General features: G+C 41.9%; 2 protein-coding genes across 2 annotated transcripts; both read right to left on the bottom strand.

Annotated features, from left to right (window-relative positions):
- Positions 1-6580: 6580 nt before the first annotated feature.
- Positions 6581-8314, bottom strand: LOC123059674 (4-hydroxyphenylacetaldehyde oxime monooxygenase). The gene is made up of 3 exons (XM_044482182.1): positions 7823-8314; positions 7300-7737; positions 6581-7206 (listed from the first exon to the last, which is right to left on the bottom strand). The coding sequence occupies exons 1-3, from the start codon at positions 8312-8314 to the stop codon at positions 6589-6591; spliced, it is 1548 nt and encodes a 515-aa protein (XP_044338117.1). The 3' UTR covers positions 6581-6588.
- A 2039-nt stretch (positions 8315-10353) lies between these two features.
- LOC123059675 (ankyrin repeat-containing protein NPR4) lies at positions 10354-13273 on the bottom strand. Its single transcript, XM_044482183.1, has 4 exons — positions 13201-13273; positions 11744-12380; positions 11253-11584; positions 10354-11132 (listed from the first exon to the last, which is right to left on the bottom strand). Exons 2-4 carry the CDS (start codon positions 12354-12356, stop codon positions 10464-10466), a joined length of 1614 nt encoding a protein of 537 aa, XP_044338118.1. The 5' UTR covers positions 12357-12380; positions 13201-13273; the 3' UTR covers positions 10354-10463.
- Positions 13274-17121: the final 3848 nt, after the last annotated feature.

Raw genomic sequence — 17121 nt, forward strand, 5'->3', positions numbered from 1 at the left:
GAGAATTCATCTAATGTTGCGGATGTCAGGAAAGTAGCTATTGTACGCAAAGGAAGAAATATGTGTGCAACTGATTTTCTTTCTAACTGTTTCAGGAGATCAGGAGAATTCATCTAATGTTGCGGATGTCAGGAAGCAGCTGCATGCTATGCAGAAAACAGAAACAAGTCAAAGGCTCAAAGCCAAACAATTAGGTGAAGTCCTGCTTCTCACATGCGTAGCTGTGGAGAAGGGTGTTCTTGTCCTGTTTGATGATGTTGACCGCAGGACCTATGCAGACCTTACAATTGTTGGAATTGATCTACGGTTGAAACAACCCGTGAGAGAAAAGGGGAGCCATTTGACCCCAGGCGTGCAATGATCGGAAGCACACCACACATCCACACGTTTGGTTTTGTTCCCATGTACCCAGCACACACACATATATAAGGAAAAGAGGGTTTTCATTATGGATAACAGAACCACGATCTAAACCTACCTAACTGCCGATCCTGAATATGTGCTGAGGTACATGAAGGCCATCTCCACCACCGGCCACCGTAGAGCTATGCGTGTGGCAACCCTGCTGTCGTCGTCGTCACCATGCTGCTTCTTCCCCAACATCTCCTCGCTACTGGAGACGCAAAGGTGCAGCCGTGGGCTACACAGGGGCTAAATCGAGTACGCAGGAGATATCGCCAAGTACTTGTAAGTTTGTACGCTTCCGCATAAAGTTGTTGATCTAGTCCGAGATTAGAACCTTACGTGATTAGCCTAAAGGCTAATTTGTCTAACATTGGTATCAGAGCCTACCTAATCTGGCTAGAACACTAATTAGGCCTTCCAAATGTTAATCCCAAGTTAAATGGCCAAATTGATCTATGATAAACCATAATGATCCTCATGTTTACTCTTGATGGCTTTCGGTTAATGAAGTGGTAGTCCTAATTGATCAAGCTAATATGTAGTTAAAAATGCATTGGCTCGATTAGCAGTGAGAAGGAGGGGAAATCACATCAAATCAAAGAAACCTGAATGGGAAATTTCCCCTAATCCCCTAATCCCAGCCCAGATCGACATTATATATATACTATGTAACGCTAAACTAAGCTATTCTACACTCACGCTTAAAATATATATAGACTGGGACTTGTGTTGTTGATGCTGGCCATCGTGCGTACTCACCATGCATGGCCAGAACGACTGCCTCCTTCAGCAAAACAGCCAGGATGATGCGCGCGGCCGATCGCCTCCCTAATGGATGCACGCGTGGCCAAGGCTCCATACTTTTGCTCGCCGCCGTGACCACCAAAGGTTGTGCCGACGCCCGCCGGCGAGATGTGCTCCTTCGGTGCACGCGCGTGCAACGCGGTTGCCGCCGTTAGACGGGGAAGCACGTGGCGCTGGTCCGCAGCAAGCTTCTCCAGCGAACGGAGCCCGCACGCCGCCATGCTTCTGATGCGCGGCACCGCCGAAGCGATTGTTGTTTCTCTCACAGAGGCGAGCGGATATTTTAGGGAGAAAGTGGTGAGTGTGTTAGGGTTTTGGCCGACAAGGTTTTTTGTTTCAGCTGGGATGATCTGGACCGTCCACTGAATCGGACGGTTGAGGACGGCACCCAGGCTGGCTGCTGGGCTTTCGAGTGGATAAAGGGCCTAATCTGGTCGTGGGTTGAGGCCCAGGTTGTTTAGGCCCCAAGGAGATGTTTCTTTTTCTATGAGAATTTTTGCTCATGGGCCAATCAATAAAAGGCTACCGTGAGTATATGGGCAATATTTAATGTTCTCTGTGTTTTCCTTTTATTCAGTGCTTTTATGTATTATGATCATTCTCAAAATATGTTGCACTACTTTAAAATGAAAATATCTACAAATTTATGTTTTAGGTTTTTGTATAAACATTTTTGGGGTACTTTTAACACATGTTTTTTATGATGAGTATCATTTAAATATATATTTATGTTGGAAATTTGCCAATTTGATATTGAATCTATGAATGATGTGGTCAATATCTTTGATGAATTATTCATTTTTAAAAGCGTGCTTTATGCACTTTGAATTTTTTCAAGTAATGTCTTAGTACTAATTAAGTTAGAAAATGCCCTAATTTTAAGGGAGAAATAATGGTATGAGATTATGGTGTCATTTATTATTTTCTTTGAGTGGTAATCTCTCTTTAATAGCATGCAAATGTTGAATTATGAGATGATATTTTTTTTGGCACAAATATGTTTAACATCTAAAATTATGAATAACTATTTTTGGATATCGAACATGAATTTTATGTTGATTTTACGATAATGGTATTCCTTAATGATGTGATCATCACTAACGGACTGAAGTCACCTCAATAAAAATGCTAATGCGTGGTGCGGTTTTCCGCGTCGCACTATGCATCTAATAATGTTGGGCTTGTGTGCTCGTTGACCAGTACTAAGGTTTATGCTGGTTCATATTCTATTGAAATTAATATGCACTATTGAAATAAGCATAATGGACCAAGTAGTATCAATAAAGTTATGGTTGATTCTCTAAACAAAGAAATGTTGTTTAAAGAATTTTATGTGATATGCACTATCCTAGTCATTATATGACATTGTTACGAAATCTATACATGTTGCCATTTATTTGACCTTCATAATTTGTCAAATATTATTATTTGGTGAATTATTATGTAACTTTTTGTACAAATTTTATTATTTTGAAAATCTTATGATAACATGGTGATAATGTTAGTGTCAATTTTAATGTTGGCAATGGCATTTATATTTATGGCATTTTCACTCTGAATGCCCTCTTTAATGATTACTCGGTGGGAGTGACATTCATATTTATATGTAATTTCCAATGTCATTTTCATTGTATGTCATTGACAATTCTAACGATAATTTTGACACTTGAGTTCAATATTTATATTATCGTTGTGAGATTTAGTGTCAAAAGGCATCACTGTGCCTCATGGCAAACATGATTATATTATGATGTTACTTTATGTTAATGATGGTAATTAATTTAGTCATAGTTCTTGCTGGTCATTACGAGATTTCACATCTCTCTGGTCAAAATGGAACCAACGAGAAGTTTTGATTAGAGATTTAATGAGCAAGTGTTCTAATGGCATATGATGATATTCTGATTGATTATGTTTTTTCATGTGTCATTTACGAATGAGTAAGGTTCTTTTTTGTTATCTGCCCAACGGTGATACAAATTAGAATAAAAATCAAGCATGTTTTTATTCATGGCATTGCATGGTTAGTTCATTCTTGATTTTTTGTTATGATGATCATAAAGTTGACTCCTCTTTTCCAGTAATAATAATGATGTCAAACTTTTGTTTGGACTTTCCACATGGAGAGTGGAGATCATTGTCATGTAAGGAATCTCCCAATGTTTTTCTGCCACTAAAGTTGAAGGATGTTAATCATGATGATAAGACATACATTGGGAGAGGACGCATGTGCCATCATGCACATCACTAATGCAAAGGAGATTAAAGTCAAAACTATTGGATTTATTTATTCCACTAGCTTTTGGAGATGACTTAATTCATCATCTCATTGATGATACTTTGTTCATGCTCCTACTTATTGGGGAACCTTAATTTCGTATCTAGAATGGATGACATGATTTTATATGTTATTAAGTCAACTCCATTATGTAATGTTAGTCACATCTTATGGTGAGACGAGTTATGTTTTCACTAGTTGAATCTTTTGTAAAGATTATATGCTATACAATTGAAGATGCAAGAGAAGTGTAATTAATGAGACCTCATCAAAATTGTGGCTTTAGACCACATTTTGAGGGGGAGAGTGGAAGCCTCATTTAATATGAGATATCGCGTTCACTTCTCCTACTTAGATTATAGCATGTACAACTAAGCAAACTATGTATCTCAATTCTCTAATTAAGATGGAACCAACGAGAAGTATTGATTGGAGAATGCATGAAAAGCATATTCTAATGTTGGTTCTCTAATTAAGATGCAACAAATCTGATTTAGAAGAATGAATGAAAAATGACTCCTTTATCATGTTAGCGTGTACTTAGTCCCTTATGAGCATTATGAAGCACACATGAATGCTAAAGTGGCAAGCTTGCTAGTCTAATGACCATCATGATGTAACATGTTGATTATATATGACCAATATCATTTATAATCATATGTGACACTTCACTCAAGTGGAAAGTTTGTCAGTATCATGTGGCTTGTGGTTATATATCTGACTAACGTCGTTTATAATCATTTGTCACTATTCTTTAAGTTCTTTTCCATCTTCAGCCCAACAGTGTTGTGGTTTAGAACTGAAATGATTATTGTCAATATTTTGGATATGTTTTACATCCTTTAAATAAAGTGATCATCAGGGAACCTGGAGCGTATGAACATGAATCTTAAGGATAATTCCATTAGATCTTTATTCATATGCATCAGGTAAGTTGAGAAGAAATGCCTATTGCAACACTTAATGTTGAGACTTAACAATTACCCTATGATTGATAATGTGTGTGAACGATCATCTTAAAGGCTTGTGTGATAACGAGCTCTAATGATGTATGGAACTCAATAGAGTTTACTCGACGAGTTGTTGTGATGCTTGGATTGTCATTATAACATGCTCTTGTGTTGACTAAGTTAAGAATGGTTTTATGACTCAACCATAAGTTTTCGTCATGGAGAAGTTTGACATAAGGCATGCTATCTAAAGAAATACAATTATGAAATAATACAAGCATTGGGACTCTCGTACCATAAAACGAGGGGGAGTAAGATTACTAACTTGTGAAGATGGAATATTTTTGGCGAGCCAAGATTTTTTTATGTTCTATTTATGACATAGGATCTTGGTGATGCCTCATACTTTGCTTGTATTGAATTTCACTAAGATATAGGTCTGAAAGGAGTATAAGTTTTATTATGACGACATACATCGATAGAGTACGAAGGAAAATATTATGTGGTGGTACTCTATCGTACCTACTACTAAAGTTAAGGGCAATAAGGGTGGACATTTTAGTGTCCAAGGAACCATTATGAACCGATCAGATAATGTCGATTCCTTATGCTTGAGTTGTCAGAAGAAATATGTGCATTCAGGTATGAACGTGCTCTTGTTTGTGATCGGGATAATTGGCAAATATAGAAGTAAGTCCAGAAATGGACCAGTAGAAAAACCACTACAGCCTTGTAGATATGCAAGGCAATAAAGTTTACATGCTCACTAATGAGAAGCTTGATACCCTTGATATCTTGTGTTATTCAGACATTGTTTATGCGAGATGTGTGGATATTAAAGTTTCCATGTTACGTTACATCCTCATTCTTGCATATGGAGTTATATTGTGGAAAAGCTCCTTAATGTCACTGATGGCATTAGAAATATACATTTAATCATGTGGCATGTTAAGAGGCTACTGGGCAGGTTGTATGTGAAGAAATTTTATTCCGGAAATTATGGTGGTAGACAAAATATTTTTAACCACCTACTGCAATATGACACGTAGTTTTCTATGCGAGTAACAACAAGTTGAATGGCATTGCCAAAGCCATTGACAATATGTTTAGTGTTGTGAAAGATAGAATCCAGGATCAAGCTATTGAAGTTGACCGTATGAGTACATGTGAATGTTTTACAGATCCCTTTATCGAAGGCTTGCCACCCATACTTATGATTATGTTGACGACATGGGGTTGCTGGAAAGCCTTTTGATCCTGGAAATGAGGACCGTTCAATAAACCAACTCCCATAAAGTAATACGTTATCCATTTCAAGATAGAATGGTGTACTATAAGTATCGAGGTTTAATGACACTTTTTGGCCATTACAACACCTTACTTTGGTATATTATTTTTATTAAGAATGGGCTTATGATGTTTGTTAAACTTACGATCAAGGGGGAGAATGTTGGAATTGATCTACGATTGAAACAAACTGTGAGGGAAAAGGGGGAGCCTTTTGACCCCAGGTGTGCCATGATCGTAAGCACACCACACATCGACACGTTTGGTTTTGGTCCCATGTACCCAACACACACATATATAAGAAAAAGGGGGTTTTCATTATGGATGACAGAAACACGATCTAAACCCACCTAACTGCCGATCCTGAATATGTGCTGAGGTACGTGAAGGCCATCTCCACCACCGGCCACCGCAGAGTTGTGCCTGCAGCAACCCTGCTGCCGTCGTCGTCACCGTGCTGCTTCTTCTCCAACATCCCCTTGCTACTGGGGACGTAAAAGGAGCAGCCGTGGGCTATACAGGGGCTGCATCGAGTGCGCACGAGATATCGCCAAGTACCTGTAAGTTTGTACGCTTCCCATAAAGTTGTTGATCTAGTCCAAGATTAGGACCTTACGTTGATTAGCCTAAAGGCTAATTTGTCTAACAACGGTAACTATTCATTAACCACGAACTCGCCTTTCAGCCACATTTCATTTTTCAGGTATTATTTGAAAAATCTTTGATGGTGCACATGCTTCAAGATCCACCTATGAAATTAATGTAGGTGATGAATACAGAATTCAATATCAATGGCTAGACAATATCTACTGCTGACCAATCAAAAAGTATATTTAGGAAGCCTCCATCGGACACATTACTGAATCAGACTTGCTTTGCTTGCTGGTATGTAGTGGGCACCAGAACGAGCGGCGTCTTGAGGAGGGGGATGAGCTTGCCTTCCTCCTCCATGCTCACTGTTGTCCCCTCTGGGAGTGCCCACTCAAAGTGGTATAGTAGGTTGGCCAGGGTGAACTCCACGGTGGCCGTGCTCATAGACAGGGCGGGGCATATCCGCCGCCCCGCGCCGAATGGCGTTAGCTCAAAATGCGCGCCCTTGAAGTCTACCTTGCTGTCCTCGAACCTCTCTGGCTTGAACTCCTCTGGATCATCAGGCCAGCTTGCTGGGTCCCTGCCAATGGCCCAAGCGTTCACATAGATCCGCATCTTGGCCGGCACGTCATAGCCGCCAATCTGGATGTCCCGCATAGCCTCCCTTGGCAGCAACATCGTCGCTGGCGGGTGCAGCCGTAGGGTCTCCTTCACCGCCATCTTGAGGTAGCCCAGCTTGGCCAGGTCATCCGGTTGCACCCTCTCGTTGCTGCCCACCACGGCCCTGATCTCGTCTTGCACTTTCTTCAGAAGCGGTGGTTTCCAGATCAGTTCTGCCATCGCCCATAGGATCGTCACCAAGGCGGTGTCCGATCCACCAATGAAGGTGCCCTGCATGCATCCATGGCGATGAGTGATGTCAGTTAGTTGATCTTTTCTTTTCCTTGATCAGGACAAGATGTAGAGGCAATTAATATAACATACAAAGATGATGCCCTTGACGTGGTCTCTAGTGATGTTGAGGGTGCCACGGTTATCCTTCCAGAGGCTGATGAGGCGGCCCACGAGGTCACCATTGTGAGGCTTGACGCGCCGAGGGTCAAGATGCTGCTCAATGATGATCTCGAAGAAGATATCAAGCTGCTTGAAGATCCTCTCACGGCGAGCGGCGAGGCCGGTGATTCGGTCGGCTAGGCGTCCAATGATGTTGGGGAAGTAGTCCTCGGCCGAGAAGCTGGCATGCACGTGTGTGGCCTCCTCGAGCACGTGCTCCAAGTTCTTGTGGTATGGGAACTTGTCGCTGTTGTACATGTCGCCAAACCCCAGCATGCCGATGATGCCGTCAGCGAGGCTGAAGATGTGCTCCTTGAGCGGTACCGGCTCTCCGGCCAAGCCGCTCAAGGTGATCATCAGTTTCTCCACCTGATCACGAATAGAATGCATAACTATATGGTGTTCCTCGATCGAGCGGTTACATTCATTCCAAATTAAATAGTAGTGGCCATACCTGGTGCTGGCGTGCGTGCCATGCGGCCTTGACGTGGCGCACGCCAAAGAGTTCGACGACGAGGAACTTGCGCATGGCGAGCCAGTAGGCACCGTACGGCGCGAACCCGACGTTGTTGAGGCCGTAGGACAGCCGTTTCATCCCTGGGGACACGGGCCGGGTGCAACAATCCTCATCATGCGTCTTCATCACCTCCCGCGCTGCCTCTGCCGACGACACCACCACGGTCGTCACCGTGCCGAGCTGCAGCTGCATCACCGGCCCGTGCCGCCGCGCCAGATCCCTTAAGCTCCGGTGCGGCAGCAAGCCTAGCTGGTGCAGGTTCCCCAAGATCGGCACCTGGGCTGGGCTTGGCGGCAGCCTGAGCCCTTTGTAGCCTGGTCTCCTCCTCGTCAAGAAGACGAGTGCTAGGAAGACGAGGATGAGGGGGAGAAGGAGGATCTGCCATTGTTGCGGCAGGGAGAGGAGCTCCGAGGTTAGTGAGATGGCCATTTGAGTTTCTTAGCTGGAGGAGGGACGCAGAGTTTCCTTTTATGGCACGTCTCATCATTGCCAAGTTTGATCCGTGGATCCCATTGCCATATCGGGCCTGCTGGCACGACTTGCCAAATTTGATCCGTATCCGTCGTGCTGGCACGGCATGTGGACTATTTGCATCAGTTTAATCACGCGAAAGCGATTGAGCTGCCGGACGCGGACGTGGGCAAACACAGAATCTCTCATTTGGCGATTGTTTTATGCACAAAGTGTAAAAGAGAATCTCTCATTTGGCGCCATGCTTGCAACACGTTATGCTTTCGCCACCCTGTGCATGCAGCGTCCTCTCCCGATCACGCCTTTGACAAATTATTGGTTTGATTTTAATCAAGTTATGTTTTCTTTTTGTTGTTGTTGGTTCTCAAGGAGGTTGTAATACGGGTCTATGCATCAATATGATACACACAACCATCTTTATTAAAATTGACAATGTCAACGAGGCCACAGTCATCGACAAGTACAGTACATAATACATGCATCTCCTGGTCTACATCGACGGCTTCTCAACCACTGCTTCTAGAAGCTCTTAGGTTTTAGAAAAAATTGGCCTAGAGGCGGGATCGTGTTATGCTCCCGGTGTGCCGCCGGTGGCTGCACCAGGAACAAGACTTTGGCACCCCAAGGATCTGAATGTAATTTTATTTTTCTGTATGTGTGTGTTTGTAAGAACCTCTGATAAAAGTTTGTTTCTGCCGCAGATAACGTCTCTTTCTTCTATACTCCAATTGGTAGGTACACACGTCAGTGTTGCAATTGGTAAGTATTTGTTCAGGTATCACTGTTGCTTCTTTTTTCTTTTTTCTAAGAAAGGGGTTTCTCCCTAATTTCCATTAGTAGAAACCAATACATCACTGGTGTTATATCATACCAGTTCAGATATCACTGTTAGTGCAAGTGTCCATTAAGTACACCGATCGAGATTTAAGGCACATGCTAGACATTTGTTCAGCCATTTATTTTGATGCCTAAAGTTGCTTTTTTTTTTTTAGGATGATCTCTAAAGTTGCTGATCGGTTCAACCACGTGGACGCTTTGGTATTTAATATTTGTTTGCTACTATCGTCTAGTTAGGGAGTGGTTCTGAGATCGATGGTCAAGATATATTTTGATATGTAATCACTCTTGCTGCAAGTGGCCATTAGGTACACACAGGTCGGTCGAGATTAAGGCATATGCTAGATGCTTGCGAATGGACTATCATCTATCTATTATATTATTAAAATAGATAAACGCAGCTTTGGTCAGTTAACTCTTGCGAGATGAGCACATTGTACACACTTCTCTTTGGTCTCTTTGGTCCATCTTATGAGCGAACGACTCAATCCACCATTTCTGGCCATTATCCGTGCCGACATGGCCTGCTCAGTCAGCGTAGGGCCCATGCGACGCCCATCATTAGTGTTAATTTGCAGAAAACACCTTGGGAAGACACTGAGCTCATTTTTCGACCTTGACCTTTTGTTTTGAACATAGAGCGGCATGCTGTCGACTGGAACCCCAATGCAAGCCAGCACGGAGTAGAGCCAGGTCCACAACACAGACCGCGAGCTCCCTTGAGAGCTCGTCGGCCTCCATCTCAGAGTCGTTGTCATCAGTCAGGGACCATAAATGTTTGATTCTACACCTCGGAGGGACGGAAGAGGCTGATGTGGAAGGGGGATGGGACGGACTTGCTAGGGTATGCGACGAGCGGGAGTTGCCTCACGAATCGCCCACAAGCGAGAGCGAGAGAGACACTCAAGCGCATTGTTTTAGTTATGTTAGTTAAACAATATTGAGTTATCAAAATATCTATTTATGATGCTCTAAAGAATATATTTTTTGATTCCATGGGAAATCTCGTCTTTCAAATGCGAATAAATACATGCCAATTGTCATTGGATGTGGCATGAACAATGAACCATCTCTGCGGTGATGAAAGCAATGCATTAGATTTGAACAGAATACAAGAGTGAACAGTACATTGTAATTTTCCCGATAAATTAACAATACTATATGAATATCCAACAATGTTCATTAGATATGACTTGTAAAATATTTTAAAATCATAACCATAAAATGAATTGTGGAGGTTAGACCATGTCACAGGAATTGGAATTGGAGGTCAAACCATTGCAGAAATTTGAGCGCCATATCGAAAACTGAGCTTCATGGAAGGCAATGTTTGACCCAACCGAAAACTGAGCTTCATGGAAGGCAATGTTTGACCCAACCGAAAACTGAGCTTCATGGAAGGCCATTTTGCTATGAAAATAGTAAGAGTGAAGAAAAAAGCTACCAGGGAGCAAATCAGAATCGCCAACCATTGGAGACGTGGGGCCAGCACTGGGTACAATCCAGTTGAAAAAGCCGTAACTGTTGCCAAGTATGCAAACCAGGTGAGCTTTTTAGTTACAAAGATGAAACAGGTTGTGAACTTATCATCCTCCCACTTTCCCATGAGGCATATAAAGGCCACAACAAATGAGGAGCACATTGCTAAGGTGTCAAAGATCAAGAACACTATAAATGTAACCTTTCCAGACATGGTGGGAAGTCCCGCATTTCCAGAATCACTGCTATATCCTCCGGGTAGAGTGAAAGCAGCAGTAAAGGTGATTGTTGCAAGGAGGATTGCCACCAATGATGTGTTGCTTCTGTATTTTTGGGTCATTGACTCTCTCTGTCTCCTTGATTTAATACTCTCCTGTTTCGTGGCCCCCTTGCGAAGATTATACAAGGAGATGTCATCATCACTAGGATCAGCTTTTGACATGAGAACATGCACTTCCTTCTGCAAATGAACATGAGGATTAATATACTGTATGGTTCAATATACTGGATTAGGAAGGTTTTGTAGAACAGCCATAAAGACTAGCTACATGGTTCAATAAAATGGATCATAATTACGTACCCAGTCCAAAGTCTTGTCATCGATTGTGATGCTCGACAATTGCGAAGCCGCTGAATTCCCACGGTTGTCCAGAATTGTTGGGTCTATACTCTCATGAGATAATAAAGCAGCAACAAGTCTAGGATCACATTGCTCGACTGCATAATGTAGAGCGGTTCTTCCAACCTTGTCTTGCATGTTAATAAGTTTCCGAAGTTGTCGTGTTTGCAAGATAAATTTGACAAACTCCAGATGGCCATTTTTTACAGCTATGTGAAGGCATGTCAAGGTATCACCACTTAATGACCTCTCTCCAATTTTTTTTTTTTGGAAAAGGGGTGGTTCCCCGGCCTCTGCATCAGAAAGATGCATACGGTATGAAAAATGACGTCGAGTATTAGACTATTAGTAATGATTATATAATAACATAATAGAAAACATGAACTACGCTAGCTCTGGTTTGCTGTACATACGTACTTTTGTAACCATAACTTGTATTCAACAGGTCTCACCTTTATTTCCATTTCTCGCTGCAGCATGAAGAGCATGGCGTTCATACTGTCCAACATCAGAAGAATCATCAACGTCTAGTAGCTTTTCAGAAACATCTACATAATTCCTCATCACGGCGATGAACATGGGTGACTCAGTGTACTTGGTCACAGCTCTCGACAGGGCAGACTCTTCTGCTATCAAATCCAGTGCAAGTTGCTTGTGGCCATTGCGAATAGCATGATGCAGTGCGTTAAATCCATACCTGTCTTGTTGCAAGATTGCTCGACTCAATCGTGGTCTTCTGCAGCATTGCTGCAGTAATTTAGAAGCCAAAGAGGCATGGCCAAGTGAAACAGCAATGACAAGCGGCGTCTCGTTCTCGCAGTTGACCTTTTCAAGGAGAGAACGCTCTAGTGCCAGCGCATACAAGCAGAACTCTTCGTGCCCATGAATGGTGGATATGTGGAGGCAGTTGTTCCCTTGCGGAGTTACTCCAAGAAGAATGCTTGGACTCTTTGTAGCCAACACCTCAATGTCCCAGAAAACACCAAAGGTGGCTGCTTTCAGGATCCGTTCGTCCATCGATGATTGTCCTCCAGTTGCATCAGTTGTCGGTGTATTGGCAGCCATCTATCTCTGCTTGAGCTAGGTTTACTGCACAAAAGAAGAAAGAAAAGGAACAAAAACATAAATATAATAAGGTGGTCTGCTATATGCTGGATAGTAGCGTGTATATTACTCCCTCGTTCCTTATTAGTTGTCGCTGATTTAGTAAATATATCAGCAAATATAATAAAGGTGGTTTGTGAACACGATAACTACGCATCAGACTTTATGCAGCAGATTAACACATGTACATTGACGAAGAGAAATTCCTCAAATTAGTGTACAATATACTGAATGTTTACAAATTAATTTTATTTTTAAAAATCAAAAGGAAACAAATTTGTAAAATACGCAACTATTTCCCATGGAAAATCCAATTACACACTACTTCAACTTAGCAGTTTAAATATTTTGTATTTATATTAATAATCAACTTTTAGAAATTTGACCAAACGCTTTATAGGAACTAATCTATTGTACGGGTAGATGTGTAATAAGTTTGATTGGATTAATAAGTTTGATTGGATTCTCTTGGGGTGCTTGGGACAAAAGGTTGCAATTTTTAGTGAAACCCTATTATTACTTCAAAGAACAGTAATGAGAGTGATGCACATATTAAGAAAAGTTATCAATACTAATAGTTAACAAAATTGTTTTAGATTGTACGTTCAGTTGATAGTAGTATATTTTTTCAAAAGAAAATACTATTTAGATGTTGCGCGCGTGTGTGTGGCCCAATATGTGATAATTTCGTAAAAAAAAATCAAGCTGGCCGATGAAGGAAACGATGGAGAGACGACGGTTGTGGCAAAGAAAAGATAGGAGGCATAATATATAATTAAGCTGAGGTGAAATAGTAGATACACACCTCGCACAATATCAATAGCAGAGAAGGTGCGTGCGTAGTCGCAAGATGAAGGTATGTGGCAGCCCGCTCGATGATGTTTTCCATGGAGATGCCAACAACTTTAAAAGGAATTGCAAGTCTACTGTCAACGCACAAGTCGTGACTGGAGCTAGAGTCCAGGTCCTAGTCTTTGCTGTGTCGTGTTGTTATACCAAGTTGTGGCAAGGATTGTCTTGATTCATTCTTCTCTGAGAGGGTTTCTTTGTTGTTTTAAAGAAAAAACAAGGATTATCATCTTGTTGTGAGGCTCTAAGTTGGGCAGCCCAGATTTCCTCCTACTAGTCTTTGCTCCACACATTGACTCGTTTCGCACAGATGTTCACACTGGTCACATCGTTTCTACTACCTGTATTGATTCTGACAAAAACATCTCTATTCCGCGTCTGCAGGACTCATTCCAACTAATTTTCTAGTTAACCTGAACAAATATGTTTTTTGGAAGCAGGATCAGCCCCTGGCGTCTGCATCCTTGCATCCTAATGATGCACAAAACCATAATTATGTTAATGGAGCAAGTACGAGTACGGTTAGCAAAATTCAGTACATATCAAACAATCGACCGAGAAAAAAAATGCCACAGCTGATGTAAAACAGGCAAACATGACGATGCACAAAGGCCTGTTGCTGGACCACCATTCAAAACCGTTTGTATGATTCCCATGCAACCGTCCCATATGCCCTATGCTCCCGCACTTCCACAGCTTGCAGTATATAAGGACCACATACCGATCCATTCCGTGGCCTTGAAAATGACCTTCCAGAAAATTGGTATTGTCATGAGTGCAGCCATTCAGTGCCCAGACCCATCTGCATCCGGACAGGAAAAATTCAAAAAAACTACTAGAAAAATAAAAAAATCCACTTTTTTTCCCATGGTAGACAATTTATTGCGTGAGGATCGCTCCAAATATTAGCTCAGTTGGACATCTGAGTAGCTCTCAGCAAAAAAGACAAATCGGGTCAAAACAGTACATGAACAGTAAACTGTTTTACAAACCCCGAATTTGTCTTTTTTGCCGAGAATTTCTTAGTTGTCCAAATAATTTGAAAATTGGGGCCGGCCTCACGCATCAAATTGTCTACCATGGGAAAAAATTGGAATTTTTTGAATTTTTCTAGTATTTATTTTAATTTTTTTATTCTACACGGGTGCAGATGAGCCATGGCTCAGAAAAGGATTTTCGTATTGTCATCTTCTATCTATCTATCTATTATCTTCTATTTTCTATCTATTATATACTACTCCCTCCGTCCGGAAATACTTGTCATCAAAATGAATAAAAGAGGATGTATCTAGATGTATTTTAGTTCTAGATACACTCCTTTTTGTCCATTTTAATGACAAGTATTTTCAGACGGAGGGAGTAAAACAGATGAATAGGCTAAAACTTCCCACAAGATTAAGAAAGATCTGATCATTGATTTGTTAGACTTCAGTTTGTTGCCGTTAAATTTAAGTACACGAAAATTACCCACTTTGCCATTAAAAAACCGCATCCATTACATACACCATTTTGCATTCTTAGAATTATTAGTTTAAAAATATTACCCACCGCTTGCCGTGCATTAGCATGTCCTGACCTAAATTTTCACCTCATCCTCTCCCGTGTAGATAGCAAGTCAATGGCGGCTGCCATCATCATTCTCCGATTTGAATCTAGTCAGCCGCCTGCTTCCGTCTCCCCTCCTAATTTTTCCGTCAGTAACCTCTTGACGTTTTCCATGGTTGCATGCAATCAGCCCTTAATGCCTCACACCACCGCCAAACTCACATCTCCATGTCTGTTCCGTTTCCTTAAGGATGCCCGTAGTGAGAGTATCATGCATAGACAATTTTAATGATGTGACATAGAATTAAATGACTATGTGTCTTGCTTGGCAATAATTGAAATCATTTATAAGATACTAATATATGATAATATGCATCACGGGGTAGTATCACCACTAATACCATACTCCCTTTGGCCCTTCTTACTCCGCGTATAAGACTTATTTGAAGTCAAACTTTGTCGACCTTGACCAAATTTATATATATATATGATAAAAATATCAACATCCACAATATTAAAGTTATACAATATGCAATTTATATTCCTGACACATCTAAAGATATTGATTTTGTATTGTGAATATTGATATCTTTTCCTATAAATTTGGTCAAACTTTAAGAAATTTGACCTCATACAAATCTTATATGGGCAGTGCTACGCGTCAGCTGGCGGATCTTTTAAAAAGATCCGCCGCCTCATGAGCCGTTCGATTGTACAACGCAAGCCGTACGTTATTCTTCTCTAATTTCCTGTAACAATGCTCTTGTTGCGGAATCTCTTCTTCTCTAACTTTCAGCAGCAAGAGCCTTGTTACAAAAATCTCTTCTCTAATTTTCTGCAACAAGGCCTCTGTTGCAAAATATTCTCTTCTTTAATTTACTGCAATAAGACCCCTATTGCAAATCTTTTTCTTCTCTATTTTTCTGCAACAAGACCCTTGATGCAAAACGTCTTCTCTTATTTTTCTGTAACAAGACTCTCGTTGCAAAACCTTCATTGCAATAGGATCCAACATCTCTAGCTTCTTCTATGTATTCCTGCAACAAGACTGTTGTTGTGAAAACTTGCAAGAACACCTACGGCTGCAATGGAGAGAGCACCCCGTGGTCTCTGCATCACCCCATTTTTTGTTGCGCTATGCCTTTTCGAAGCAGGTCCTCAGTTGCGAGAACTGCAGTACCGAGCGCTCTGCATGGTCAGATGAGATTCAACGTATGGATAGAAGAGATAAAAATATGCTGCCATTTCGTTAGAGATAGGGATGGAGGAAAGAAGCTCTGCGCTGGTCCATCAAGACGTGTCAAGTGTGGAATGTGGTGGATGTGAGAGGAAAGATCGGTCGGTTGACCACTAGCTTTTTCCATCTTATATTCAGAGTAAAAAGGACAGGAGAAAGTATGTATGCTACTAACCACTACGAGCACTGCGGCGGCGGCTAAGTTACGTGCGTTCCTCAGGGGATGGGGAGCTAACCATGGTAGTGACTCTAAAAAGGAGCGCGCCAAGCTTACGGAGGAGATTGCGTCACTAGACTTAGCGGCGGACGTGAGATCTTTCTCTGAGCAGGAATGGGCGCATAGGTATGCTCTAGAAGACCAAGTACTTAGTATCTTGAGAGCAGAAGAGGAGTATGGGCGACGCAGGGGCGGAGTTAAATGGGTGACTAAAGGGGATGCAAACATGGGATACTTCCACGCGTTTGCTAATGGGAGAAAACGCAAGAGTTCTATCCTGCGTCTTAACCATGATGATAGGATTTTGGTCACTCGGGCGGAGATTAGCAGCCATATTTATGATTTCTTCGTCGTCCTATTGGGGACGGCCGAGGAGAAAAAACTTAGCCTTGGGAGGATCTGTGGGATCCTTCAGAAAGGGTGAATCCAGACGAAAACACAGGTTTGGCCCTCTCCTTCCTCCCGGAGGAAATTGACAGGGCGTTAGCTTCAATGAAAACGGGCACTGCACCTGGGCCCGACGGGTGGCCAGTGGAGTTCTTTAAGCGTTTTTGGCCGTGCTTTAAGCATGTTTTCCATGCAATAGTCAATGGCTTCGCGCTGGGGCAAGTGGACCTAGACAGACTAAATTATGGGGCGATTAGCCTTATCCCCAAAGTAAAGGGCGCTGATAACATCAAGTTGTTTAGGCCGATTACGCTCATCAATGTCCCGTTCAAGTTATGTGCCAAAGCATACGCCTCGAGGCTTGCTCCTATTGCTCAAAGGGTGGTAAGTAGGAGCCAGACTGGGTTCCTCAAAGGGAGAAATATTTTGGAGGGCCCGATTGCGTTGGCAGAAATTGTGCATGAGCTGAAACGTACAAAAGGGATGGGACC

This window comes from Triticum aestivum, chromosome 3A, assembly GCF_018294505.1.
Source record: "Triticum aestivum cultivar Chinese Spring chromosome 3A, IWGSC CS RefSeq v2.1, whole genome shotgun sequence".
In the NCBI taxonomy this organism is placed as follows: Eukaryota; Viridiplantae; Streptophyta; class Magnoliopsida; order Poales; family Poaceae; genus Triticum; species Triticum aestivum.

What these genes read in the sequence shown, in the direction of transcription:
- LOC123059674 (XM_044482182.1), bottom strand. Translation starts at nt 8,314, where the DNA reads ATGGCCATCTCACTAACCTCGGAGCTCCTCTCCCTGCCGCAACAATGG. An exon ending in GGCACGCACGCCAGCACCAG is followed by an intron (nt 7,738 to 7,822) that starts GTATGGCCACTA and finishes ATTCGTGATCAG; the next exon opens with GTGGAGAAACTGATGATCAC. An exon ending in ACGTCAAGGGCATCATCTTT is followed by an intron (nt 7,207 to 7,299) that starts GTATGTTATATT and finishes GGATGCATGCAG; the next exon opens with GGCACCTTCATTGGTGGATC.
- LOC123059675 (XM_044482183.1), bottom strand. Translation starts at nt 12,356, where the DNA reads ATGGCTGCCAATACACCGACAACTGATGCAACTGGAGGACAATCATCG. An exon ending in AGCGAGAAATGGAAATAAAG is followed by an intron (nt 11,585 to 11,743) that starts GTGAGACCTGTT and finishes TTTCTGATGCAG; the next exon opens with AGGCCGGGGAACCACCCCTT. An exon ending in ATGACAAGACTTTGGACTGG is followed by an intron (nt 11,133 to 11,252) that starts GTACGTAATTAT and finishes GTTCATTTGCAG; the next exon opens with AAGGAAGTGCATGTTCTCAT.